Raw genomic sequence first — 26032 nt, forward strand, 5'->3', positions numbered from 1 at the left:
GAAATGAGCTTCCTCTGTTTGCTATTGTCTACTCATAAACATGTGCCAACACTCTCTGAATCAGCATCATTACAGTAATCATGTGGCCCTGCCTATTGTCAAAACTATCTGTTGGATTCATCATGTCCTACACAAAAAATCTAAATCAGCCCAAATGAGAAATAATGAGATAAGTGCAATTTGAAAAGGCTCAAAAGTTATCAGCTGTTTCACTCCTTTCATTCTGTCCTTCATGTCCTCATCCTGCTGCCTCCTTGACATTTTGACTCTCTCTTTCAGGTGAAGAGACAGAGAGATGGTGTACGATAACGCTACCTCGCTGAAGATGACCTCATCATTCGCTGACGACTTGATAGCTGGCAGGGAGAGTGTTTCTAGACGAGTGACACCAAGAAACCACAATAACCACCTCCCGTTGGAAGAAGTTGTTTCTATTCATGCGATAAGAGGAATAAAACTGTATTTATTGTTAGATAAAAAAAATATTGTACTTCACAGATGCATCAGATGTACCATCATAGAAGTACAACTCAAGTCACAGCTACTTCACTGTCCCAATCCAAAGAGATACACACAAAGGGGCAGAGTGGAGAGTATAGCTTTGTGATAATCAACCTGACACTAGAAAAAAGAATGAGTGGGAGAAAACAAAGAAGAGAAGTTTGGATCATAACTAAATGCACTCTTAGCCCATGTATTTGTGCTTCCATGTTAAAAGAAAATAGACACAGGGTTAAAACACACATAGGTGGACACATACAATACATGTAGACAGACACATCTACATTACTTGTGTACAATGAAGAGGACAAAACACTGTGGAATACATTACTGACAAAACTCAAACACTGAGACAAACTCATTCAAGTGTGTACATTAAAAAAAGAGGAAAACATCAAGCCAAGTTGTCTGCAATCAAGTGCCATGTGATCGATGAAGGTTTTCATTACCAACAGACTGAGCAAATCTGGCTTGGCTGAAATAAAAACCTATATGATTTTGGGTCTTGTGACACTTGATTAAAGACTACAATAGCACTACAGTAAGTATTATAAGGAAACAAATGTTATAAAATTCAATAACATTTTGATGTTTTAAATATTTTTTGTAAGTTTAGTGATCTAGCTGCTCTTTATCGGTGAGTTGAGGTTTTAGACCTTGAAGATGTTGAATGTAGTCTTAACAGAAGACGCTCATCTCACTCGCTGAGTTCACTAGAACCTCTGAGAGTTTGAGAAACATTCATTCAGCAATGTACGCCTAGTACATTGCCAGTCAGCATTAATAACATCTGTAACTTTAAAGCTCTTAGAGTTTGTCCAAGTAGGTGATAAGGGGCCAAAATGTGTTTTTAAGAGTGGGTCCCAGTACTGTATCACAGCATTTGTTTTGTTTTTTGTTTTTACAACACTGCATCCCAAAGGCAGTTAGAGGCTGCAATTGTCATTTGGGTCCTGGGGTGAAAAAGTAGATGGGTAGATATCACTTTTGTAGAACAGAACATTTAAATGAATGTACATATGTAAATATGGGTGGGTATAGAGAAACAGACCATACCTGGCTTTTATCATTTTTAGCAACCAGTATGTATGAGGTGAAAGACACTGCACCAATGAGTGACATCTGTAATCCATCAATCAAAAACTGGTAAATTCTGTCACACCAATATGCATTCAAGCTGAAGTGCTGGTTAAAATCAACATGATGTGATTTTTTTCACCATTTGAGTGCAACATTTCAGTGTTTTCCTTTTCTTTTGCAAAACAAACTGTTACGGTTTTCCATTCTCATCATGAACCTTTTAAACCTAATGTCCTACACACATACACACACACATACAGTACACATAGCCAGACTCCAGTTATTCAATCTGCATAACTGTAAGAGACCACTTTTTATTGTTTAATTAAATAAACCAACCAGTGGCTGCAGAGGATTAGTGGTTGAGATGCCTCAAAGTCATGCAGCTCAGCTGGCTTCAGCTTACATCCTCGTGGCTTTTAAAGAGTGTACTATAATCATAGAGGTTTTTTAGCTACTCATTTTCATATTTTCTTATTATGTTGTTACAAGGAATATGACAACATGTCTGGAGGACTGGATATTTATTGGTTGCAGCAGTTACATGTTTTCATTTCTTACTATCATTAGGATTATTATTACATGTTTTAAAGCTGAAGTGTTGCTGGTAGGAAGGAAGGATTAAAAAAACATTCATCTCATCAAGTTTGTAGATTGCATTAATAATATTACATTTTTCTGTATGATGTTTTTACTTTTGAAATAAAGAAGAGGTGTATTTTAAATGATGTCCTGTTTGTTGTTCTTGCTTGTGACATACAGCAATGTGGCTTTTTAGTGTTTGTTTGCTGTTGTCTGTGAATGTGTGAGGTATGGGTGTGAGAGAATTTCTGGTGAACTATGGAAAGTAAAGCACCAGCAGCCTTAGCCTGTCTTGTTTGTTAGGCAGTACAACCCTCTAGTGGCGGTCTTGTGTTTAGATTAGGATTTAGATTAAAGGACCACTGATTACATAAATCAAGTGTTGCCAATACCAATGAAATTACCAAGTGGCTCAGCTACACTGCAACTAAGGTTACTCTTCCCAAAAATTACAGTTCATACTTTCCAAACTCATAACCAATATGCTGATGTGATGACTAACTTTTCTGGTATGCCGTATGGTACATGAGACAAATGATAAAAATGTATTACCACAAGCATTTTGTCAAAATTAATAGATGTTTTTTATAACGTAATTTTCAGTTCCTTCACATTTTGTGACACAAAGTGACACACACACACACACACATACACACACACACAGACTACTCCAGGACAGTGGCTGAACACACACGTGTGTGCCCTCTTTTTCTGAAATGTGGCTCAGAAAAAGGAGAACTGAGGAAAACCCACTTGTGCCTATACAGACATACAAACATCAGGTGCAGCAGTTGTCCAGTAGAATCATTAACAAAAACCACAGCTGTGGAGCACTATGCAGTTTAGTTCTGTCCATACATTATAGCTTTTCAAACATAACAAAAAATATGATCTCTAGAAAGCCTTTAAAGGTCTTTAATGACTTAAGTCAGGAATGCACTACATGATTTTGATGTTTATATGTAACCAAGTGATAACTGTATTGTCCATATCGGATTTTTTTTTTTTTTTACATCTGGTCAAAACTGAACATGCACTTCCACTGGTGAACGGAAATCTGAATGCAGTGTGCTCGACTGTACTTTGTAAAACTCAGTCCTTAAATGAATTATGCTAAGACTTTTAAAAGTGTTTCCCTGGTTTTAATTTCACATTTGTTTTTAATTTCACAGATTTCAACCCTCAGAAGTCTGAACTGGCGGGCATTTAAGATTGAAAAGTGCACTCTTAAAGCAGGTATGAGGTGTCCCATCTACCAGAGGAGTCTGGCAATAAGTACAGTACTTGTCCCCACAACCTTTTGCACTTTTTATTGGATCAGAGTTGTGTTGTCAAATGCTGGCTCACACTTGTTGGTTTTGATGAAGGCGACTTGCTCTTCTTGGTGAGGTTACTGCGGACATCCTGCCCAGCCAGGAAGTAAAGGATAGGGTCCAGACAGCTGTTGGCGCTGGCCAAAGGTCGGGTCACCTTGTAGGCCACACTGCAGGCCTCCAGGAAATGACAGCTGATCTGATGAACATATAAAAATGTGATCCACTGAGCTTTTAAAGTCATCATAACTTTTTTTTTTTTAAAGTGTCTGTCCTCACCTGTGCTGGATTGGCCTGCCTTAGGTATCTAAAAGAGTAGTAAAGACTCCTGGTGAGGTGGAAAGGGAGGAAGCAGAGCATGAACGCTGCCAGCACAATGATGATCATCTTCACTGACCTCTGCTTGGAACGCTGGGCTGTCAGGCCCCCCCTCTCGCCCTCAGTGCCCCCTTCAGACCCCCAGCCAGGCTCTAGAAGCTTCCGCACTATGAGGCCATTGCACACCATCACCACCATGAAGGGCAGGGCAAACATGAAAACTGACACGACTGAGCTGTACACCAGGAAGTCATCAAAAAGCTCTGGGCTAGTGGTGTCGTAGCAGACCCGCGTGTCCACATCCCTGGCAAAGGAGATAACAGATTACAATTGTTTAGGATTATTAAATGGCACTGTTGCCTTGTTTGGCATTGAACCACAGAAAAAGAGATAAGAGTGATGAAAGAGAGGAAATAAAATGTAACTTTGTTAGCTTGCAGGTTAGTTGTTCATTTAAGTCTGTCCCATTAAGGCACCCTAAGATAAGGTACTTGGCAAAATTGGTGTGCCACAAAAATCAATAGTCTCACTTAAGCACACTTTCAGTACAATGAAGAGGGATATTAAGTAAGCAAGAGAGGAATGAAGGGAAATAGAAAGAAAGAAAGACAATTACACAAATTTAAATCACCTAGTTCTTGAGAAGTAGAGAATAGGTGCCTGGCATAATAGAACAAAGGCCCACACTGCCACAGATACCAGCCTTGCCCTACGAGCGCTGAGCCAGTAGAGGGAGTGGACTGGGTAGCAGATGCCAATGAACCGATGCAGACTGATACAGCACAGGAACAGAATGGAACCTGCCGGAGTGATAGATAATTAATTTAATATGCTCTTTTTCATACTGGATTGATTCTTACTTAAATCATTTAAACCATATCAGTTTGCATTTTTTAGTATATTCTCTTCATGATATGGTATAGTATGATATAATATAGTATGTTATCTTGTGTCTCATTGTGTTGTCTCAAGACAGATCATATTACATCATATTGTATCGTATTATACTGTATATCAATTTGTATATCTGTACCATATAAGTTGGCATAAAACAGGAAGCGTATGAGCTTGCAGAACGGTTCACTGAAGGGCCAGTCGTTCTCATCTGCGTAGTAATAGATGAGGAAGGGCAGAGTGAAGATGTAGAGTGTGTCACACATCGTCAGGTTGAACATGTAGATAGTGGAGGGCTTCCAGTGCTTAGTGCGGAACACAATCACATACAACGCTGTGGCATTCAACGCCAGGCCAATTACAAAGACCAGGGCATAGCTGACAGGAAGGAGAATATATTTAAAATCTTCTCGAAATTTACAGTAAAAGGCACTGACATTGGCTATGTTGGTCCTGTTGTCAAATGTGGCCATCTTGGTTGTGAGAACACCTGAGGAAAAGATAGATACAAAGGAATTGATTAGGAATATGCTGCATTTGAACCTAGAAGCATTTTACTTAGCTAACCATGAAGAAGTTATCATAGACAGAAATAGAGGATGTGGAGACACAGGAAAGGAGTACGACCGCAAGAAAGTGACATCACCCTCGATTAGCATGCCCTAAGCCATTCATTTTCAGCATGCCTCAGCAGCACAGTCTAGGAAATCATGCTATCCTCAAGCATAATCGACCAGGCCATTGTGATTTCGCAATCAAATTAACTCAATACAGCTCATAGTTCGAGTCATCCCATTTTAAAGTCATTGTGCATTTCACAGAAAGTAAATCATTTTGAGGCTGACTTCCTTTAATCGCCTTTTTCTTTCTCAGTGGGTGGTTGAGTAAATGAGAGACAAATTGTGAGAGATAGAGAGAAGTGAAGAGGATACTTAAATGGTGGCACCTAAATTAAATCATAAGTGATTAGCATATGCTATCCTAAATCCTTTTTCTGGTGGAATAAATTAACAAGTGTCTGAGTAACTGTGCACAAATGGAAAGATGTGGGTTCTATGGCTGTAATATAGGGTAATACTGTACTGAATATGTGTGACAAGATGTACTGTTCCACCACCCTGTCCCAACAGGTTTACATTATCTTGACACCTTGTCTCAGCAGATTACTGAAATACTTTTCAGTCTAACCTCATTGCCTCTCCTTTTTCCTCTCCTGCCCCCAAAGAAAAAAACTCTAAATATTTTAACACATCTGAGCTGCAGAAGATTCAGACAAAGATTCACACAGACTTGCGTGGAAACAACTTTTTATAAAACTTTTAGTGCAGCTGTGTTCTCACGCAGAAAAACAACACTAATTCTGGCACTTTGTATGTTAAAGTTTTCCAAAACCTCACGGCTGTGAGAGGGAGAGACAGAGGAATAACGTTTTAACTCAAACCAGACCTTGTTTTGAAACCTTTCTTTCTGCTGTACTCACTGGAATGCATGATGTATTGTTGTCTCACTTAACATTAGTTCATTTTGCTCTTCCTCTACAAATCTGTCTATGTGACAAACTCAAGTTCAAACCAGTCAACCAAGCCACAGCCAACTCATGTGACTCCATGTGGCACCTTAAAAACATGCAAATAAGACAGTAGATGCCAGACTTACTTGTTTCTCAGTTGATTGATGAGTTAACCTACAGCGCTCTCATTTTTCTTCTCTCTCTCTCACACAAACATTGCCTCTTGCTCACTCTGTTCCCTTTGCTCTCTCATTTTTCTCTTCAAAACAGCTGCAGATTGAATTGAACAGATAATAGACCTGAGACAGTGCGGCCCCTTTTGTAGTCCCCCAAATTCTTCTGACCTGCTGTGTGCATGCGATATCAAACTGAGCACAACTTACTATTCAGCAATAAAATAATCTGTGTTATTTCTTCTTAAATTGGATGTACAAAACTATCCACATTGTATCCCAAGACCCCTTCCCCAGAGACAAAACCCCTAAAACATATAAAATTACTCACACTGAATGAATGCTATCGCCTTTGAAAGACTTGCGTTGACCATCCTGTGTAATGTGTCGTCATTCTCACATGTGTATATGAACGTGCTGTTTCCGACTGAATGCGTACCTAAGATACTTGAGTGGGTGAAAAACATGTGGAGGTGTGTGCATGTCTGACAAGCTGTAGCCTGTACACAGTGCATGAGCAGTTGAGCCTGAGGCTCACATGTTAACTATCTGTTAGTCAGTCGGACAGTGACTAGGACAAGGCTTTCACCACCTTAAACTGTTCAAATATTGATTTTTTTCATTTTTGTAGACTGAAACATTATTTTAAATTTAGTAGAAAAAACAGGTAGTTCTTAAATCCTATTATCCTATTGAGACTAATACATGTAATTATTAGTTACTTTTTACTACGATAAGTATAGGCCTATATAATTATCAGCAATTGCTCTTTCTTTGTAACCTAGCTTTTAATAAGGAATGGGAAGTAGAACTAATTCTAATTACAATTAGCTATTTTTTTATTTTTAACACCACTTCAAAGACAAAAGACCTTGTGAGGACAGGTAAATCTTAATACAAAGACACAACTATAAGCATAAAGATTTTGTAAGCAAGGCCTATTAGAAATCTCCTGTCATGCAGTCACAAATATAAATATATGGTCCTTTGTGTCCCCACCAAAATACAGTGGGCCTGACAGCCATACTGACAAACAACAAGAATTTTAAAACACCAATATACAAAAAATACCTAAGATTACCTGTGACTTCTCACATTTCTGGCAAATATGCAATGTGTGAATTGCAAATAAGCATCTATGCTCCTTTTTGTACTTTTAGTTGAAGTACTTGACTGTTTTTACATGTCTTACCTTGGTATGGCCAGAGAAATACAGATGCTCCTAAGCCAAGTCATGAGAGGAATCATAAACCAAAAGCATCCTGGCAAGATCCTAACAAATAAAATATGAACCAACAATGACTGTAAGCCATTTTCTTCTGTACCACTGGCAGAAAGTTATGTGTGTGGGTGTTAATAGAGCTGTTTGGTTCCTCTGAATGCGAGTGTGTGTGTGAATGCGTTTGAATATGTGTGCATTAGTTTGAGTGTTATACTGGGAGGAAAGGTGAGAAAGAGTACTTAATGTCTTACCTGCTCCAGAAACTCTGTGTATTAATGATTACATGACCCTTAACTTTAACCTTGGCCATGGCACGTAGGAGGCATGAAGTAAAATACTTACCCTTCCAGCTATTTTGTTAGGGAGTCATATATTATTTCCACACACTTGTTTTTTTTTGTAAGACATTGTTACTCCGAAACTTGCCAACCATATGACAATCTGCTGTAGTTTGACATTAGTGGCACCAGCAATGTGAGCAGAAATATTTCTGGGCAACAATAACAATGACTGCATTTCTTCCGATCAGTAACAAGTATAGCTTAACCTTGAGAGGTTTGGGCAATTTCAATTTCCACTTCACACAGGGCACCCTGCAAAGAGGGGCTAACAAAGTGGGCTGGTGAGGAGAGGTTTAAATTTCACAAAGAAAGACAGAGACCCAATTATGTATTTATGTATGGATCTATCTACATTTTTTTGTTCTCCCTCTGCACTGCAACATCATTTTCTCATCCCAGAACCTATATTTCAATACCTGGTCAATTTTAAATCATGAGAAACCACACCTAACACACAACATAATATGCAGGCTGCACAAATGCATGCAGTGACTTGCTGCTTCTGGTCCCAACTCATTACAAGGGTTTCAAATAATACCTTCCATTGTAATGTATTCCTTTAATTGTTCACTCAGCACCCACTTCCAATGAACCTATTTGATCCTGTCTACTCCCTGATATCACATAGACTTTTTGTGCTATTATTAGTCTACTTAATAATAGCACAAAATAGCCTACCATAAATAACGTTTTGAAATACATTATTATTTTATGTATCAATATTTATTTGGATGTGTGTCTGATACCATAACCTAATATATCAGTTCAGCTGGATTGACTATAATATATATATATATATATATATATATATATATATATATATATATATATATATATATATATTTTTTAAATTATTATTATTAACAATCCAAGCGTCAAAATTCTAGTAAGATGTCTTTTGTTTGTGTGTGTGCTTTTTTTTCTCCATCTATCTCTTAAAAAAACAATACTGTTTTTGTCCTACTCCATGATCGATTTTTCCTTGATCGACTGCGGTTTCTTGTTGCTATGCAGGTCTGCGGGACGCAGCCTCCTGACAGTGGCAAGCTTTTCTTCTCGAGCATTCTCGGAAAACCCCTGACGCTCAGTGGATAAATAGTCCCATTTTGTAGTTGTCATCCTTTCTGCCCCTTTATTTGGTTTAAACACCTTTGCATATGTGTTCATCGAGGTCACTGTCGACGTCAGGCGAGAAAAGGCATGACAAAAAGGACGTATTTCTGCTCTCACTGTTTTCCGTCACAGACCGGCCGCTATCTCGTTCTTCGCCACTTCGGGGAGCCGTCGAGCTTAGTTGCTGAAGGGGTTCCCCGTTAATATCCCCCCCCCTCCCTGCCCTCTGCTTATTCCTCTCCGCCTGTCTGCTCTCCTGCTTCACAACACAGTACAGTACACACTAGTCCTCTAGTAGTGGCAGCAACCAACACAAGTGTGTTCAGTCTCTCCTCGTAGCTTCATTTTCTGCTCTGTATAAACCGGCCATTTATCATCAATCATGGCCGCCGGAGTACAAATTTAACTCACGTCTTTCCTCCCTGTCGTCTGGAGGGGAGGATTTCTGTTTAGGGAAACAAAATATTAGTCCCACACTGATTTGGATTTCCTCTTGGAATTACAATACATCTCACAAGGGAAATACCATTCATGTCAATACTCCAAAATGCAGCCGCCGCCGAGGAAGGTGAGTGATTTCCAGAGTCCGTTATGTTTTAGCTGGGCTGTACAGACAATGACAGACAGATAACAGAGTAGCAACATTAGATGTGGATGTTGTGTTTTATTAACCACACAAAAAGCGCCTGATGCTGCTGGCTTACGAAAATTAAAGGGGAGAAAAGACCTTTGCTAGCCAACATTAGCAGCTTTGCTAGCTAGGTTAGTCAGTAACCTAGTGACATTAATATGCATCTGTCCAGCCGTTATAATGTGAGCCGTCAAACGTCAAAAAACGTTAGCTAGAAAACGCTAGGTGGGCTAACATGACACGGTTTATACAAAGCACCAGACCATGTTGGTAAGAGAATATGTTATTATGGTTGTCCTTTTAATACGTCTTGTAGTAAAAATAACTTTAATGAAAACAAAATGTACAATAGTAATTACACGTTAACTTATGGCAGTAGCGTTGTAGCTAGTAACGTTACAGTAATTAATACAGTGCACAATTTAACGTAAGTGTAGTGTAGCAGAGGTGTTATTTAGCTAATTTAACCGTTGCCCAGACATTATAACAAAAGCTGTCGTTTCTCCACGTTGTGATGCTTCTTGTCTCAAGCGAAGACCTTCAGTCCGTCCGGGGTCACGTCATTTTATCAAAGGCTGAGCTGACAAAAGCTAAACACACACACACACACACACACACACACACACACACACACACACACACACACACACACACACACACAGATGAGACATGCTGAGCCATACTGACTTATTGATTCTGTATGGGCTGAGAAAACACCACTGTCCCCTCCCTATAGCTTGGTACCCAGTGTGTGTGTGAGAGAGTGTCTGTACGTGAGGGTTTGTTGAACTTGCTTGCCCATTGCTTTCTAAGAGTGTGTGTGTTGTCCTGAAATAGATGTATGCGAGCCAATTACCCTCTGCACAGTTTTCTCTTAATTACCACATATTCCCCCAGTGCCATTTATGCTCTGGGTTTCTACACACAGACAGCCCTGAACATGTCACATCATGTCTATAAAACACACACACACACACACACACACACACACACACTTGAACAAGTTCTTTCATCATTGAGGCTGTAGAGACCACTATGGTTGTTCCACTGTGTGTGATCAAGTGCACCATTACAGTCATAATAGTTTGCTAAGATCCCATTTGTCAGCTGTCAGTGTCTTTCCCATTCAGTTTGCTGTGAAAATATTTCCAAGAATAAAACAGAATTTGCAAAATACTTATGTGTTACCCCCTGCCAATGTTGCTGGCACACTCAGTACACTCAGCCCACAGCACCACAGCACCACAGCCAGAGTGTATCAGTATTTGGCTGTTGGATACTAATAATTTCTCTCCCTGTGAGGCACATACAGCCCCTTAAGTGTTTTGTCTGTGTCTCAGCACATCTGCTTACAGACTGAGCTCATTTGACTCTCATATATTAGTTTTATGTGGCTTAAATTAAAGATGGCTGCTAATGAGGCTGAAAAAAGGCAGTACATTGCTACACAAAACTGATTTGAAATGTGATCTATCCATCTCTATCTATTTCTGTGAAGACTATCAGAGAAGCACTGGTTCAACTCTATAGTAAGCCATATTTTGGGAGCTGTTTTACATTTTAAGGTGTTCATATTAGGATTGGACAATACATCTAATGTATCAAATTACTGACATTATCAAAGTCTCACCATACCAAACTTACTTATTTCTCAATTTTCAATATATAGCTCTAAACTCACAATAGTTACACAACCAATGGCATCTAACTGGAAGTTGAACCAACGAATAAGCCAGCAGCCTGATGTTTTTAACTGGTCATACTGTAATTAAACGGGAGAAACATATCAGAAGCGAGCCGTCATGATGTCATGAAAAAGGAAATGCATGCACTGTTGTACTATTGTACATTTAAATCTGCTAATTTATCTTGATATAGATTTTAGGTCACATTCCCCAACCCCATTTGCTGTTTTGTTACTGTCTCCTAAATACAGGTGGGGATACATCAGAAGCATTGTAAAATATGTCTGTTGATGTTTGGGTTACATAACAGGAACCACTTTCTTAGCGGTATAGACCTACCTGCTGCATTGGCTACTACCACTACACCAGCTGAGCTCTTTTCCTTTAACATGACCTTTAATATACTGAATATAATAATATATGTTAATATATAATTAACATCTCTCATATCCCATCTTTTTCACTGTCGCTTTCACCTTCTTCTTCTCACTGACCAGCTCTCTTTCCCATTCTCGCCATCTTCTTTTCTCTCCCTTTTTTCTTACTCTCACTTGCTCACCCTTCATATTCTTCCACACTCTTCCTCTCATTTTGTCTCCCCCATTTTTCTGTCATCCTTTGCCCTTCCCCTTTGCGCCTTCTCTCCCAGTAGTTTCCGATGAGTGACAGAAGGTGAAATCAAGTGAAGTCATTTTGCCCTGATAATGTAATGAACCACTCCCTCCTTATCTTCAAAGACACAGCACATGAAAGAAAGGAGCTCTGCAGTGTGTGTTGCTTGGTGTGTGTGTGTGTGTGTGTGCCAGTGTAGTGTGTGTTATGTTGATTGTTTTGTCTAGAACAGTCATGAATTTGCCCACTGTTACTCTGGTGAATAGCTGATGGAATTCACCCAACAATGCACAATGACCATCACAGTGACTCTGTATGTGTTGACGAGAGTGTGTGTGTGTGTGTGTGTGTGTGTGTGTGTGTGTGTGTGTGTGTGAGATTGTTTGTGTGCATATTAAGGGTTAGCGTTTTGCAAAAGACTGTGTGAATGAGTGCAGGTTATAGCCCCTAGTCTGACCACCCAAATGAATTTGTACATGAGGCGATGCAATTAGCATCTTTTCCTAATGCACATGGAGTCTGTTCCTAAATGCTGTTATGGGCTGTTAAGAGTGTCTTCATACACCTCTAACTGCAAAAAGCCTCCTCCAGCTTCTTCAAAAGTCTGACAAAACTGGGACACTGATTGTTACATTGATGGATTACTGATGGGAGTGTGCGTATGTGTGTGTTCCATTCAGGTGACTCTAGAGCTGAGCACACCTAACATAGATGACAGGTAATTGGCAGATAGATTGATAGATGGGGGTTAAATTATTATTTTTGTGTGTGTCTGTGTATGTGTATGTAGGCCACAGTGACTCAGGAGCCGGATTCTTTGATACTAATATACTAAACAAAACACAACATTCAGAACAGAGGCTACAGAGTTGTAGCTCCTTTTGCACAGTCTACATCTCAGAGCTAAAGAAATCCTACTCTCACTTTCTCTGTCTTTATCTCCATCGACTCGTTCGTGGCAGATATGGATTCAGTGAAAGCAATCACAACAGTACAATGATTTTTTTTTAACCTGGATTCACCTTATCAGTGCATGTGATGAAAAGAGCGAATGTGCTTAATATTTTGCTCAGTACATTCATTGAACTTTGGGGGTGAAAGTCAATTTTGGTCCTACTGACTAAAACCAGTCATCATATTTTTGAATCAGTACCCCAATATTGGTAATATTGTCAATAGAGCTGAAACTATTTGTCAGTTGATTGATTAGTGGATCAACAGAAAATGTCAAATATTTGCTGTTTCTAGCTTCTTAAATATGATTTACTGCTTTTCAGTGTTGCATATCATTTTAAATGTAATATATTTGACTTTTTGACTATTTGTTGGATGAAAAAAGCCATTTGAAGATGTCACCTTGAGCTCAAAACTTGTCCAAGGTCACTATTTTATTATTATAAGAAAATAATTGTTAGTTACAGTCCTGCTGGATAATAATATTGTGTTTGTCACACTGGTGTATGACGTTTGGTGATTTCATGCAACATCTAATCTAACTAGGGGTGGGTGATATAGCCACTGAGAAAAAAAATCATTATTAATTATTAATGTGTTTACGACTTTCAGGCAGGTAGAGGCATTCATAGTTCACTGAACTCTTGTACGACCAGAAAAAGACAATATTTTAGCTCTACTATGATAACCAAAGTCTCAGATGATATCTAGTTTTATATCTCGTTATTGATACTATCAATATGGAAGGGATAAATGATTTGTTGTAGAGTTGGGTTTTCTGTAAGTGAATATGAGCCTTGAAATAAATAACACACAAGCACAGCAGACGGATGACTAAATGACAAATCCTTTACTTGATGTGTCTTTTTGTTTCCTCCAGGTCAAAGTGACACAGGAGCTGAAAAACACACACACAGAGCAGATGACAAGACTGCACTTTAAACACCAGACCGAATGTGACCTGCTGGAGGACATGAGGTATGGACATGTCTGTAACACAATCCTGTTCTCATCCACTGCAAAAGAATTGAGGAATACCAACCACCAGATGATTTTAGTCTAGTCATCATTACTGATGACTATACTTAAAACACTTGGACACAGCCATGCACAAAAAGAAAGAAGGAAATAACTAATGAGTGAGGGAGGAGTGGCATGCGAAAGAAAATGAGGAGGAGGAGTATTGTCATATTCCAGTGTTTTAAGAAGGACAAAGGGTCGGGAAAATGGTGAAGGAATTTCCTGCTGCCCTCTTCCTGCTCTCCGACTTCGTTTCTTTCTTCTTCTCTTTCTTCTTTACCAAATTTCATTCTGTATCTGTCATCGTTTCTGTCTCCCTCTGTCCCATGTTGTTTCTGTCTCTTTTGCTCTGTCTCCATATCTCTCTTTTTCATTTTGGCTCAGCTTTGTTTACTCATGACGTGTGTGAGTCTGGCAGATTTCCCTTTTGGATTTGGCAACGGGAGGAAACCCTGGTTCCTTCACACGCTCTCATTTTCTGTGTTGACTAAGCATTGATTATTTATGACAGCAAACTCTCCAATACTCTCTGCTTCTCTGCCTCCATCCCTGTCTTTCTCTCTGTTTCTCATTTTCACGCTTTCACTACCGCTTTCTCTCTCTGAGACTTCTCTTTCTTTCTTCCCTTTTCACTCTTGGGGGCAGTTCCAGCTGTTTGAGAACAGATTGCCTTGTTGCTGCTGGGTTTTGGAGAGTGAACAAGGCCCTGGTCTCACTTGTGGGAGAGAGGGAGAGCCAGTTTAGCATATGCAACCACAATGTGTTAGTTATTTCAGTCAGTGAGGGATGGCGCTACATGCCACTGGGTAAAGATCTTCAAATTGGCTTTGTCATCCTCATGGTTGAAAGACACTTCCTGCAGTGTTTTCTCAGTACGTTCTGCTAGCCTTTAATGTTTTGCAATTATTTCTGATGACACATTCTCATGGTGCTAAAATCAGGAGCAGCAGGGTGGTGCAGTGATTAGGGAAACCGCCTTTCGATCGGGAAATGTGGACTCAAGCCCCTGCAGCAACAAGCATCTGCTTTTTGTCGATGTGTCCTTGAGCAAGACACTGAGGCCCCACTAGTTTTTCTGTCTGTGATGTGCCACTCATCTGACTTTATTATAGAAGTGGATATTTTGTCTTAAGATTGTCATAAAAGATCAAACGGACTAGGGTTAGCTGAAATTCGAATCAGAAGCAAAATGTCCGTTCAATACACACTGACTTTGACCACTGTTACTGTTGTCAGAACCAGCTGTTTTTTCAGCAGCGTAGTACCTGAGGTGCTAAAAGGCAGCAGCTGGCCAAACTGTCAACTGTCTTCACCAATACCACTGAAATTACTCTGTTCAATGGACAAAAATAGTTTACATGTAGCATACGTGTAGAAGAATACAGTATAGAAGTATACAGGAAGAAAATGCGCATTGTGTTTATTTTTGGATTCTTTCATTCTTTGTCCATGCCCACCGAAGCCTTATAGAGATGTAGAAAGCTCATAGTAACACCGAGGTCCTTTATCGATGCAATAGATGTGCAACATGCGTCTCTCCTAGTTTACATTTGAGGAAAATAAAGCGTAAAGCTTCTGCAATGTGAGGATTTGCTGGTTGTCTCTCTTTCACATCAATGTAAATCAAATTTCTTTGGGTTATGGATTGTTGGTCAGCCAAAATAAGACATTTAAAGATGTCACATTGGACTCTGGGAAATTTTGACGGACAGTTTTTCCTGTTTTAAGAAATTCTATAGAATAAACAATTAATGATTTACTTGTAAAAAATAATTGACACATTTCTAAATAATGAAAACAATTGTTTAGCTGCAGCCCTACATAGTTAACTAACCTGATACTTTATTAAGACATCAAGCTCTAGCCCTTGTAACAAATGCGTCCCTAACTGGCTGAACTGTAATGTTAACAACGATGCAAGGATTTTCACAGGAAGAAGCAATTATTGACCTGTCCCCATCCAGGGTCAGAATGCAGAGTTGATATCTGCAAAGATGCCTGCAAACAGTCAGTGAATGGACTACAGCTAACATTGGGACATTTACAGTTTTTACAGTTTTGATGGATCTGGACTGAAGCTGCAAGTCTGAAATTGTTTATGTAGACTATGTAGATCACTTGGCTAGACTTTTGCTGAAGCGCTAATGTCAAGTCAACTAAATAACCTCCAAAAATAATTTTCAAAATGGCTGGACCCTACAGGACTAGGAAAGTATGGCCATATAATGAAACACATACACACATTTGACAGACACACATTTTCCTGCGTAAAGCCAACAGTAGATTTTAACTCTTTAATCCCAAAATCTGCTCTGAGGTTATTTACCCTAATTAATCCACAGGCTGGCTTTAATCAATGCACACACTAAAACACACATGCACATAAACAAGTTGCTAGCTATAATGCATTCAGCCTATGTGTTTGTACCAACTGTAAAAGATAAAAGGGGAAAGATAAAGAAATAAAGAATTAAAGAAAAAAGAAAGACAAACAGAAAGACAGAAAAGAAAGAGAAAGGGCAGTGTTTTTAATCCTCTGGGACTGCATTTTAGCTGGACTAGTTTTAGGAGAGCGGATAAGAGAAAGAGAGAGAGAGGAGAAAACGATGACAAGTTGGTGGACTCAGGGAGTCAATTTGGTGTCCTCAATCCAGCTAAATCCCCCATACCCTTATGTCTGCCTCAACAGCTACACACACACACACACACACACACACACACACACACACACACACACACACACACACACTTCACCCAATGCAAACCAAACAAATAGGCAAGTCTCATTCATGCATACTTGTATTCACCTCGTAGACATTTGCTAACATTGACCTAGCTTTCATATAGCCACTTGCCCTTCCTTTTGCTGAATAAGAACATACGTTTACCTTAACAATGGAGCTGTAGCACATTTTCATTATAGCAGTTGTGTTATATTGGTTTTTATCTGTAGATTTGGATCAGTGAATGAAACCGAATTGCATCATCATGACACTATACATAGTGCCATGAAGATGGCCTTTTTGCCCTGCAGCACTGCATTCAAAATATGTTCATGATTAGCAAAATATGGTGTGGCTTACAGCAGTATAACCCTCTGTGAAGATGCCATTTGTTTTGTTGTAAGAGAACTTGTGATGTCAAATGCATGATTTTCAAATGTACCATAGTCTAGACAGAGCGCTTTATGAAGAATCTACAAAGAGCATCATCAATTGTGGAGATGACAGTAGTGAGAAAACAAAAGATGAAAGTCCCAGTTTTTGTAGCTGATGCCTGGACTGGACTGAACTGGACTGGACTGAGCTAGAACTGGGGCCCTGATGTGGTTTAGGAATTCACCCTTACCACGTCTGTGTTTTGTGTGGCACATTTGCATATTGGGATAAGTGAAATTTGTGTTTCAGTCAAATTTATTGACCAAATCCTAGGAATTATCTTCAGATATCATTAAAACCTAATGGGTCTCCATGCTGAGTAGCTAGATTAGCCTCCCCAGTTTGAACCCAAAATGTTATCAGAGTCCTCATTAATGCGTTTCACTGCAGCCTCCATAATTTAGAAAGAGAAGGGGAGGAACAGAAAATCAAAGACTCATTGGGATAAAAGACCCAAATTAATGCAATGCTTATTCACACCCTCCTATTATAATTTTGTGGCCTCTGTATTTGGCCAAATGACAGCACACAGACAGCCTCTGCTGTTATTCAAAATCACAGGAAGACCCCAGGTAATACTAGACCCAGGGCGGTAAGACTGAGATGACAGAGAAGATGACAGGATTCGTTCTGTCTCAAAATGAGGCAGAGGTGATTCATCAGCCATGACCTACTGAACCTTTATTTATTTATTTTAGGAGGAAAATATATTTAAACATGTGTCACATCCTAAGCAGATAGCTGAGGCACCATTTGCCTTCTATGCCTTTAGGAAGCACTGGCTATGACTTACATAACTGTATGATTGAAACAATAACTGTGATTTGCCATTAAAACATGTTTCGATTTAAACAATAAAGGGGGTCTGGTAGGTACAAGGGAGTCAGATAATAGATATTAACTGACCATAAACCAAACCATCTCATCTGTTACACAAATAAACACAAAGCAGTATTTTTCTACACTGAAATACCAGAATAATACTGTATAAACATCCTTACAATAATGTAATATAACAGTCCTGCAATGAATCCTAACTTTATGAAGCTGATGTTATTCAGTGTTTATTCAGACTGTGTACAGTTGATTCAACTGTGTGGCCATTTTGGAGTCTTTAGTTTTTTGGTGCTGTTGTGCAGTGGCACATTTAATACAGTGCTCTTAAAATAGGTTTTTATCATTGCTAACATGTTTTTCAATTGTTACCTATGTGCCACAGCAGCATTTTTAGCATTTGTAAAATAGAAAACACTATGCTCAATTAACTTTAGTCCCTGTCAGAGCAATGGCAACAGATACAATTTCCTCTGATAAATTAACAATGGCAGCGCACTAAGCAGTCAGTCAGTGTAGAAGCTTTATTCTGTGACAGATTCAAGCATTCTACTTCAAATTATCCTGAACTGTGACAGAGTGACATCCACCAACTTTCACTGAAAATTGCATTTTTGTTTCAAGAATGTCTTCATGTCTCTGCAGAGATCTCTTTGACATCTTATGTTTCAGAAACTACAACTGATCAGAACAATGGTTTGCTATGATGTTATGGCAACACTCCTTCAGTTAGACTGAGAAGGAACAGTTTCTGGTATCTCTTGGTCAACTCTTTCTGGTCCTGTTTCCATTTTCTGATTTTGTCACAACATAGTTATAATGTTTTGATAGTGGAATTTTATTTTTCACATGAAAGTCAAAGCACAGGGTTGGTTATAGCACAAGGCCTTTGAAACAGGTAGGAATTTGGTGTCTTGCTTAACAAACTACTATTCACACCCCAGTTTTAAGCCTGATTTAGCCCTAACAGCTGATTTTTCAAGGCAAGGGAGAGTCTGTAATAAATAAATGTATTGTGTCCTGAATGAGCCTCTGACCATTCGAAGCTTTCACAATTCTATTAAATATTTTTGTTTTTTTCAACAGGAATGAATGAAAATCTAAAAATGATCCTGTAGTTGTAGCTTAGTTTACCTCCACACCATCAGGGGTTTACTTATTACCTAGCAGTGTTTTCCAGTGTTTTCCGAGCAAATGTATGTGAGAAGAGAACTGGTGGGGTGGGTTTGAATAAAGCTGATGCTAGCACACAGCCCCTTAAAGAATGAACTTATAGTAGTGGGAACTCATATTTAATCGATAACATCCACAATCCAATTTGTTGCTTACAGTACAACTTATCCATTTTATTGTTTTTGAAATGAAATAAAATAGTGAATGTTTTTGTCCAAATGCCTGCTTGGTCTTGGAGAGGAATAACTGTAGAGAATCTGCTTTATTATGTCTTGTGGTGATCACACAGTGTGAAAACATGACCACCCTCCTCCGCCTCTGACTCTGTGACTCATGTTGCTTATCCTGTTGTCGCTGATCTCAGGCTGTGTCCTGTAAACCATTGATCTCAACTGTTTTCCCACGTTTGATCATTCCCTCTCTGTGCCTTTTTCACACACACACACACACACACACATACACATACACATACATACACTTAGTGTCCACTCTCAAGCACTTAAGTGTTTCCTGTCAGACACACACTCATCTGGGCATTTTCTTTTTCCTTTTTTTCTTAATGCACAGCTATTGCTGACACTGCTTTTTGAGTCATGCGCCATACATACACTTGCAAACATACACACATGATGGACAAACAGAGTGGTGGGGTAGAGCGAGAGGGAGAGGAGAGAGGAGAGAAGGAGTGGTGGAGAAAGAGAGGGCTACAAAGCAGAGATCAGAAAGCCAAAGAGGAAGGGATAAGAGTGGCGAAGGGAGTCACAAATGTGGAGCTGGAGGGAGGGTATGGAGAGGTTTTAAGGATAAATAGAAATAGATTGTGGGCAGAACAAATGAAGGGTGTGAGGAAAGCAAGTGTAAGGAGTACAGAGGCACAGACAAGCATCTTAGGAGAAGTACACTATATCCTTACTACACTAACACAACAGATTCTTTAGTTGCACACAATTGTTATGATGACAACACGAACAGTCTGCTGATATAAAACTTGTATTTTGTTTTCTTTCTGCCTTAAGAAACACACAGTACCATACAAACATGAATAGTGTGTGTGAGTTATTTCTAGATGGTAATTGGGTCTCCATATTTACATATGAGGTCTCTGCCGCAGTGTAACCATGGTGGCATGAAAAGCCTAGACATGTCCAAAGATCCCACTGAGGATGTGTTTTTGTCTGTGTGTGTGTCCCTTAGTAGTACTACCAAGTATATTGCAGTACTAAGATACCAAAGCAGAAAAAGCTTATTTTGGGGCTCTGCATGAATGTGTCGGAGAGCCAACATTCATATTTGCATGTGTACTGTATGTGTGTGTTTTGGTTTATTAAATATATTCCTAATTTTAAATACTTTCTAATTGATTGGTAGTGAAATGAGTCTAGGGAAAGACTTGTATCACAACTCACATGAGCTACTGAAATTGAATCACCTCAGTTCAAGTATTGTGACTGAGTTACATCCCACTTTTTCACAATGTTTTCCAAGTTATTTTGCATGTTCCATCATACATATTAACTTCTAAATTTTTCTTCAGTTGGAAATGAGTCAGGTTTGTCAAGAAAAAGCTGTTAGGCACACTGTTGTGATGGTATCTCTTGGCACTGTATGGCAGCAGGCGCGGTGGCTTAGTTGGTCAAAGCGCCTGCCTAGTAAATAGGAGATCCTGGGTTCAAATCCCAGCAGTGCCTTTTCTATGGTCAGCACAAAGTGCCTGTGTAGTAAACAGGATTTTCTGTGTTTGAATCCCAGCAGTTCCTTTTCAAAAGCTTGTGGATTGGGAGAAGGGAAATGTTAAGTTCTGTCATCCACTCACTGAATAACTACTTAGATCTACTAACTTCTATCCACATTGCATACTCAACATAGCCATACTCACATGTACATGTGTCTAATGTAAGGACAGAGCAATTATGCGCTAAAGGATACTTTAGATGAAACCAAAGCCTAGGCGACATATGACAGATGAATTTACTGTTTATTAGACCACAAATGAGACAAGAATTAGGTTCGAAAAAATATTAGACGCCACCAGAGTCGAGTGTTTCTGGGGACCGGGCCTCACTGATTACTGTACAAAAACGCAACTTTATAACTTTATTCACTGGTTTTGGTGAAACTGGATTATATTTTATGGAGAAAATATTTTCTGGTTTTCCTTCTGATGTCCTCCGGCTGCTCTGCCTCAACTCTGGGATTTACGGAGTTTCCTGCTCCTCCGAGACCGACGGAGGCTAGTTTGACAACAGGGAATGTTAATGAATCAAGTCACTGAAGAGGAAGTGAAGTCCTAACTGAAGATCCACCTTGATGAGAGGACTGACAAATTTCATTTTCATATCGTCTCACACATTCACACATTACTGACGACTCTATGTTTCTGTTGTAGTCTAGGCTAAGGGTGCCGTTACAAAACACACCCTCAGATTAACCAGTAAATATCCTAACCTGCCTTGAGGTTTGCTCTCAACTTTTCAAATTCCAGATTTTTTTTATCATGTTAGATGATAATTCTATGATTCTATGATTTGTTTGTATTTTTAAATGCATTATGCGCATAAAGAGGACATGATGATGGGACAAGTGTATAACTTGAAGCCTGGCAAGATGGATTCTCGCTTGATCTCGTGATCACGTGAATCTAGCTGCCTTCCAAGGTAAACGTGTTCCTCCAATAAGCAATCTAATCTCTAAAGTGGTGCTAGGAGGTGCTAGGAAGTTCTCGTTGGCGCTGTGGCTTATTTGGTTAAAGCGCCTGTCTAGTAAACAGGAGATCCTGGGTTCAAATCCCAGCAGTGCCTTTTCTATGGTCAGCACAAGTCAGGTATCGAAATGTGAAAGACGATAACTCCAGTGGTAGGTTAGGCACAGGAACGTTTGTGCGATTCCAATCACAGTGCCTTTTCTGCACTTAAGGCCTTTCATTCATCAACCAAAAATGCCACATTTTCCAACATTTGCCAGTTAGCTATCTCCAATCTGAATATTCCCATTTTAACACATTCCCATTTATTTTTAAGGTAAAAAATTTCCTACAGAATGTAAACACTTTAAATTTGACCAGTTGGCATACTTGTGATAATAAATATACCCCCCCCCCCTTTTTTTTCCCTTTACAAACAAATAAATAAATAGAATAAAATCCATGTTTTAAATATTTTTCTTATATATCATTTTGCACAGTAAGCAGGCAATCTTGGGTTCAAATCCCAGCAGTCCCTTTTCAACTGGCAGGCAAAGTGCTATTCTCAGAAGTCATCCTTTGTTTATTGTAGAGGTGCTTTTAGAAACGCAATACTACTCTGTTGCAGTCTACTGTAGTATTGGTCTGTCTGCGGGACATAATTTGTAACCACAAAGCATGACCTTTATTTATCCTTCGGATGAGAAAACACTTACAGGGCAACTCAGGAACACAGACTGCTTAACGCTACAACTTGAGAATAATACTGTAAGTTCAGTAGATCTATTTTAAAAACAACAAATGATAACTTCCAGTATTTGCTAAAGATCTCACTGATCAGCTACAGATGTGGCAAAGCTGAGCTGCTCATTAATTCTTGTGGTTGTATGTAGCCTATATCTTTTTTGTTTAGTTGAAAATAGTGGACATTGGAGGCTCATGAAGGCTGATTATGGCTACATAATCTATTCTAAGTTGAAAGAAGGTGCAGTAGATTAGTTTATAAATTGTTTGTATATGTACATCAATTAATGATAATAGTAGTAATATATTTCTGTTGCACACAAGAGGCTCGATACATAACAACAGAGCTGTGTTTCTCAGGGCTTTGTATTGCAGCACGTCAATACTGACATGAAGAATAAAAACGGCTGTCACTGCTAGTCTAGTTTAGTTTGGAACTGAGCACACACATCTGTCCAACAGCAAGAAGAAAGAGAGCTTTAATGCCCTGAGTCAAGAAACATTTTCAACTCAGAGTTCTCACATACACGTCTGCGATCCTCAAGTGTCATGTTGTCATTTTGATGTGAGAGATCACATTATTGTTGTGATTATACAGAATTATTATTATTAACTATTACAAATTTAATCAGCAAATTCCTTTCCAGTTTAATCTGTTAGGAAATAGGCAGCAGTTTAGACAGGAACATACCATTTAATTTCATAGACATCGCATGGGCAGTTGGATTTTAGTTGTGTTCTGTTGAGTCTTTTTCAACACTGTTTTGTTGAGCCAGTGCTGGTTTTCAAATGAATTACAAAAGACCTGCCCCGTGTGAGGCTCGAACTCACGACCTTCAGATTATGAGACTGACGCGCTGCCTACTGCGCCAACGAGGCCTCGAGGGACAAATGAGCATGTGTGACTTAGACAGCAGGTTCAATACTGACGGGTGGGGGTGGAACGGTCTGTGTTATTAGGGGAGAGCGCATGTAGTATTTCAACTGACATGCACGTGGGTGGAGTTAAACACTAAACACGTGCTCCAGCTGCTTGCAGTAGATCTTTGACAGTTGGAATTATTGCAGTTTTGTATGCACCTCTCTGTGCAGAATTTTAAAGACTGGTTCATTAAGAATTTCTCATGTCTCTTTTTAGCTGTTAAACCCAAGAAATTCAAAGCAGCCTCTGTTTAGAAAACAGACGGAACACAGCAGGTTTAACACGAAATGATGCCTTGGGAAACGTTTGACAAGAAGCACTGCCCTATTTGTTTGGGTTGTAATTAGCATAGAGAGATTTGGCGGTAATTATGCTGTCTACGCTACAGTAAGTGTTGTCTTCCTCTCTGTGTCTTCCCCCACTGTTTCCCATTGCTCGATTGTAGCTGTTAAGTTCCCTCACAGTTAGTTTTATGGAGTTTATTTTAAACAGCATTGGTCTGGTGAGTTGAAGTTACAATATAATTTAGTACTACAATAAAAAAATATTTATTATTACATACACATAGGATATATCCTTGGGCTACATATATACTATGCTGTTTAATGATTTAAACTTGCACTTAGCAAAAGGCCTAGAGACATTGCGTTTTCAAAACAGCCAGAGGGACACAGCTTTAAATTCTTCAAGCCATGTTAATTTAACACTAAGCTAAACAAATACAGTTCTGTATTTTCATGTTGTGAATACTTGGAGTCAGAAAAACAGTTTCTTCTTGCATAAGGTGCATTCGAATTGGTGCACTATGATTTTATTGTCCAAACAAATGTAGACAATTTCTTGTTACTGATAATAAGCAATAACAGCAACTATTAAAAATAGGCAGTCCTAGTCTTGGTCTTGTTTTTATGCCCCCCAGTCTAGATCTTGACATCTGTATAATATAGATCTCAGGTCTGAGGAAGAAGTCACTTCTGCAAAAACTCTGGTCCAAACCTTCTTAACAAGCCCTTAACAAGCGATTGAGCTCCCAAGAGGGCCAGTGAATCCTAAACATCTACATGTGAATGAACAAATGCTAATGTGAATGCTAATGATTAGGTTATTTCTGAAACCACTTCCACACTATGCCCACATTTACATGTGAAAACGACTCCTGTCCACACTAGTTGTCATTTTCGTAAAGACCTCCATCCACGCCGTGGGTTAGTTGGTTAAAGTGCCTGCCTAGTAAACAGGAGCTCCTGAGTTTGAATCTCAGCAGTCCCTTTTCTACAGTGCAGCATGATTACGCTTGTATCACTGTAAAAAGGTTAATTTCTGTCTAAAAGGTTATTATCTTCTGGTGATTCAATGCAATATGTTACATTTATAAAACTCTCTTTTGTTAAATCCTTTATGTAATTTCATTGAGATCAAGATCTCAGACTGAGAGGAGACACAAAACAAACATAGCCAGTCATACAAATGCAAACACTTACAAATAGCATCAGAAACAATCACAGACATCTCTAAAAAGATTAAAGAATCACCCAACGAGTTGAGACGTTCAAGTTTTAAAATCCTTTATAATTCATTCAAGTCCTGGAAGGCAGTCTTTTCAAGTTCAAAACTGGGATGTGGTCTGGTGAACAGTAATTTTAATTTTAATTTAATTTTAGACTGAGGCAGCTTTAGTAGGAGTCATTTACAAACAACTTCTTGTTGCTAGTGAGGACCAGCCTACGTTTTCATATAGTACACAATAATGAGTCTGATATCTAAATATAAGTAGTCTAATTTATGTCAAAATATGCTCGCCAGTGTACATGCTGCTTTGTTCATTCAGCAAACAGTCTGTGTAACATCTGTCTGTGTAATGTTATGTTTTTCATTCTGCACATTCCTGGGCTGTGATAAGAGCTTCCACTGTCTCTGCTGCCAGGATGTTGCGTGAAGTTGACAGGGCAAGGGGAAAGTTTGTAGGGGTTTGTGCAGTTTCTTTAGAAAGAATTGTCAGACAATAAAGAGACATTGCATAATGTTGAGGTTATTGAGTCCACTCCTGAGATGTCTGAGGAGACCGAATATAGTTTTTTCATTACAGTATAGAAACTATTAATGTAAAACATCAGATTTAAATATTCTTCCTTCTGTCTTTAATATGTATTTATCTTTAGTATATCAGTATACTTCAGACACTTGAATCTCTGTCTCTTTCTCTCTCTGTAGGAGCTACAGTCTGAAGAAGGGGCAGCTGGAGAGGGACTATGCACAGGTAAGACTGGCTGGACTCTTGCTGAATATGCATGTTTACAGAACTGATTGAACTGATCTCCCCAAATAACTACTCAGACTTACTAACGTATGTGCACATTGCATTGCAGTTCCACTTTTTAATTTTAAGATAACTGTATTCTATTTTCAGGAGCACTAGGGGGGAGCCCCAGGAGGAACATAGAAATGCATACATACTGTATTTCAAACTTTCTTTTTAATTCGATTTTTATACTTAAAGAAATACTCTTCAGTTCTGATATGACGGATGCTATAGCAGCCTCTACACTATCCTCTTTAGGATCTGCATTGTTGT

At 39.0% G+C, this 26032-nt stretch overlaps 3 protein-coding genes and 2 non-coding genes across 12 annotated transcripts in view; 3 read left to right on the top strand and 2 right to left on the bottom strand.

Moving 5' to 3' along the window:
• The window catches only part of relt (RELT TNF receptor), a 32739-nt gene extending 30430 nt beyond the window's left edge, over positions 1–2309 (top strand). For both annotated transcript variants that reach the window (XM_044203586.1, XM_044203587.1), the window contains exon 11: positions 280–2309. In XM_044203586.1, the coding sequence (XP_044059521.1) occupies positions 280–283 (4 nt within the window). In that variant the 3' untranslated portion in view covers positions 284–2309. The remainder of the gene's footprint in view (positions 1–279) is intronic.
• LOC122879468 (P2Y purinoceptor 2-like) lies at positions 444–7802 on the bottom strand. Of its 5 annotated transcripts, none has more exons than XM_044203590.1 (6): positions 7564–7800; positions 6345–6468; positions 4828–5178; positions 4426–4594; positions 3756–4098; positions 444–3675 (listed from the first exon to the last, which is right to left on the bottom strand). In XM_044203590.1, exons 3-6 carry the CDS (start codon positions 5159–5161, stop codon positions 3481–3483), a joined length of 1041 nt encoding a protein of 346 aa, XP_044059525.1. In that variant the 5' UTR covers positions 5162–5178; positions 6345–6468; positions 7564–7800; the 3' UTR covers positions 444–3480. The 5 variants fall into 5 exon arrangements, with proteins under 5 accessions (XP_044059525.1, XP_044059523.1, XP_044059526.1 ...); XM_044203588.1 differs by lacking the exon at positions 6345–6468 and adding an exon at positions 6703–6818; XM_044203591.1 differs by lacking the exon at positions 7564–7800 and adding an exon at positions 6703–6818.
• Positions 7803–9478: 1676 nt separating this feature from the next.
• The window catches only part of LOC122879469 (F-BAR and double SH3 domains protein 2-like), a 61617-nt gene continuing 45063 nt past the window's right edge, over positions 9479–26032 (top strand). For all 3 annotated transcript variants that reach the window (XM_044203593.1, XM_044203594.1, XM_044203595.1), the window contains exons 1-3: positions 9479–9615; positions 13810–13907; positions 25672–25717. In XM_044203593.1, the coding sequence (XP_044059528.1) occupies positions 9595–9615; positions 13810–13907; positions 25672–25717 (165 nt within the window). In that variant the 5' untranslated portion in view covers positions 9479–9594. The remainder of the gene's footprint in view (positions 9616–13809; positions 13908–25671; positions 25718–26032) is intronic.
• Positions 21839–21912, top strand: trnat-agu. Its single transcript has one exon. It is a non-coding gene; the product is annotated as a tRNA-Thr (tRNA).
• On the bottom strand, positions 23345–23417 carry trnam-cau. The gene has a single exon. It is a non-coding gene; the product is annotated as a tRNA-Met (tRNA).

This window comes from Siniperca chuatsi, linkage group LG7, assembly GCF_020085105.1.
Source record: "Siniperca chuatsi isolate FFG_IHB_CAS linkage group LG7, ASM2008510v1, whole genome shotgun sequence".
Classification (NCBI taxonomy): Eukaryota; Metazoa; Chordata; class Actinopteri; order Centrarchiformes; family Sinipercidae; genus Siniperca; species Siniperca chuatsi.

What these genes read in the sequence shown, in the direction of transcription:
- LOC122879468 (XM_044203588.1), bottom strand. Translation starts at nt 7,619, where the DNA reads ATGATTCCTCTCATGACTTGGCTTAGGAGCATCTGTATTTCTCTGGCC. An exon ending in GGCGATAGCATTCATTCAGT is followed by an intron (nt 5,179 to 6,702) that starts GTGAGTAATTTT and finishes TCTTTTCCTCAG; the next exon opens with GTGTTCTCACAACCAAGATG. An exon ending in CTCTACTTCTCAAGAACTAG is followed by an intron (nt 4,099 to 4,425) that starts GTGATTTAAATT and finishes CTCCTTTGCCAG; the next exon opens with GGATGTGGACACGCGGGTCT.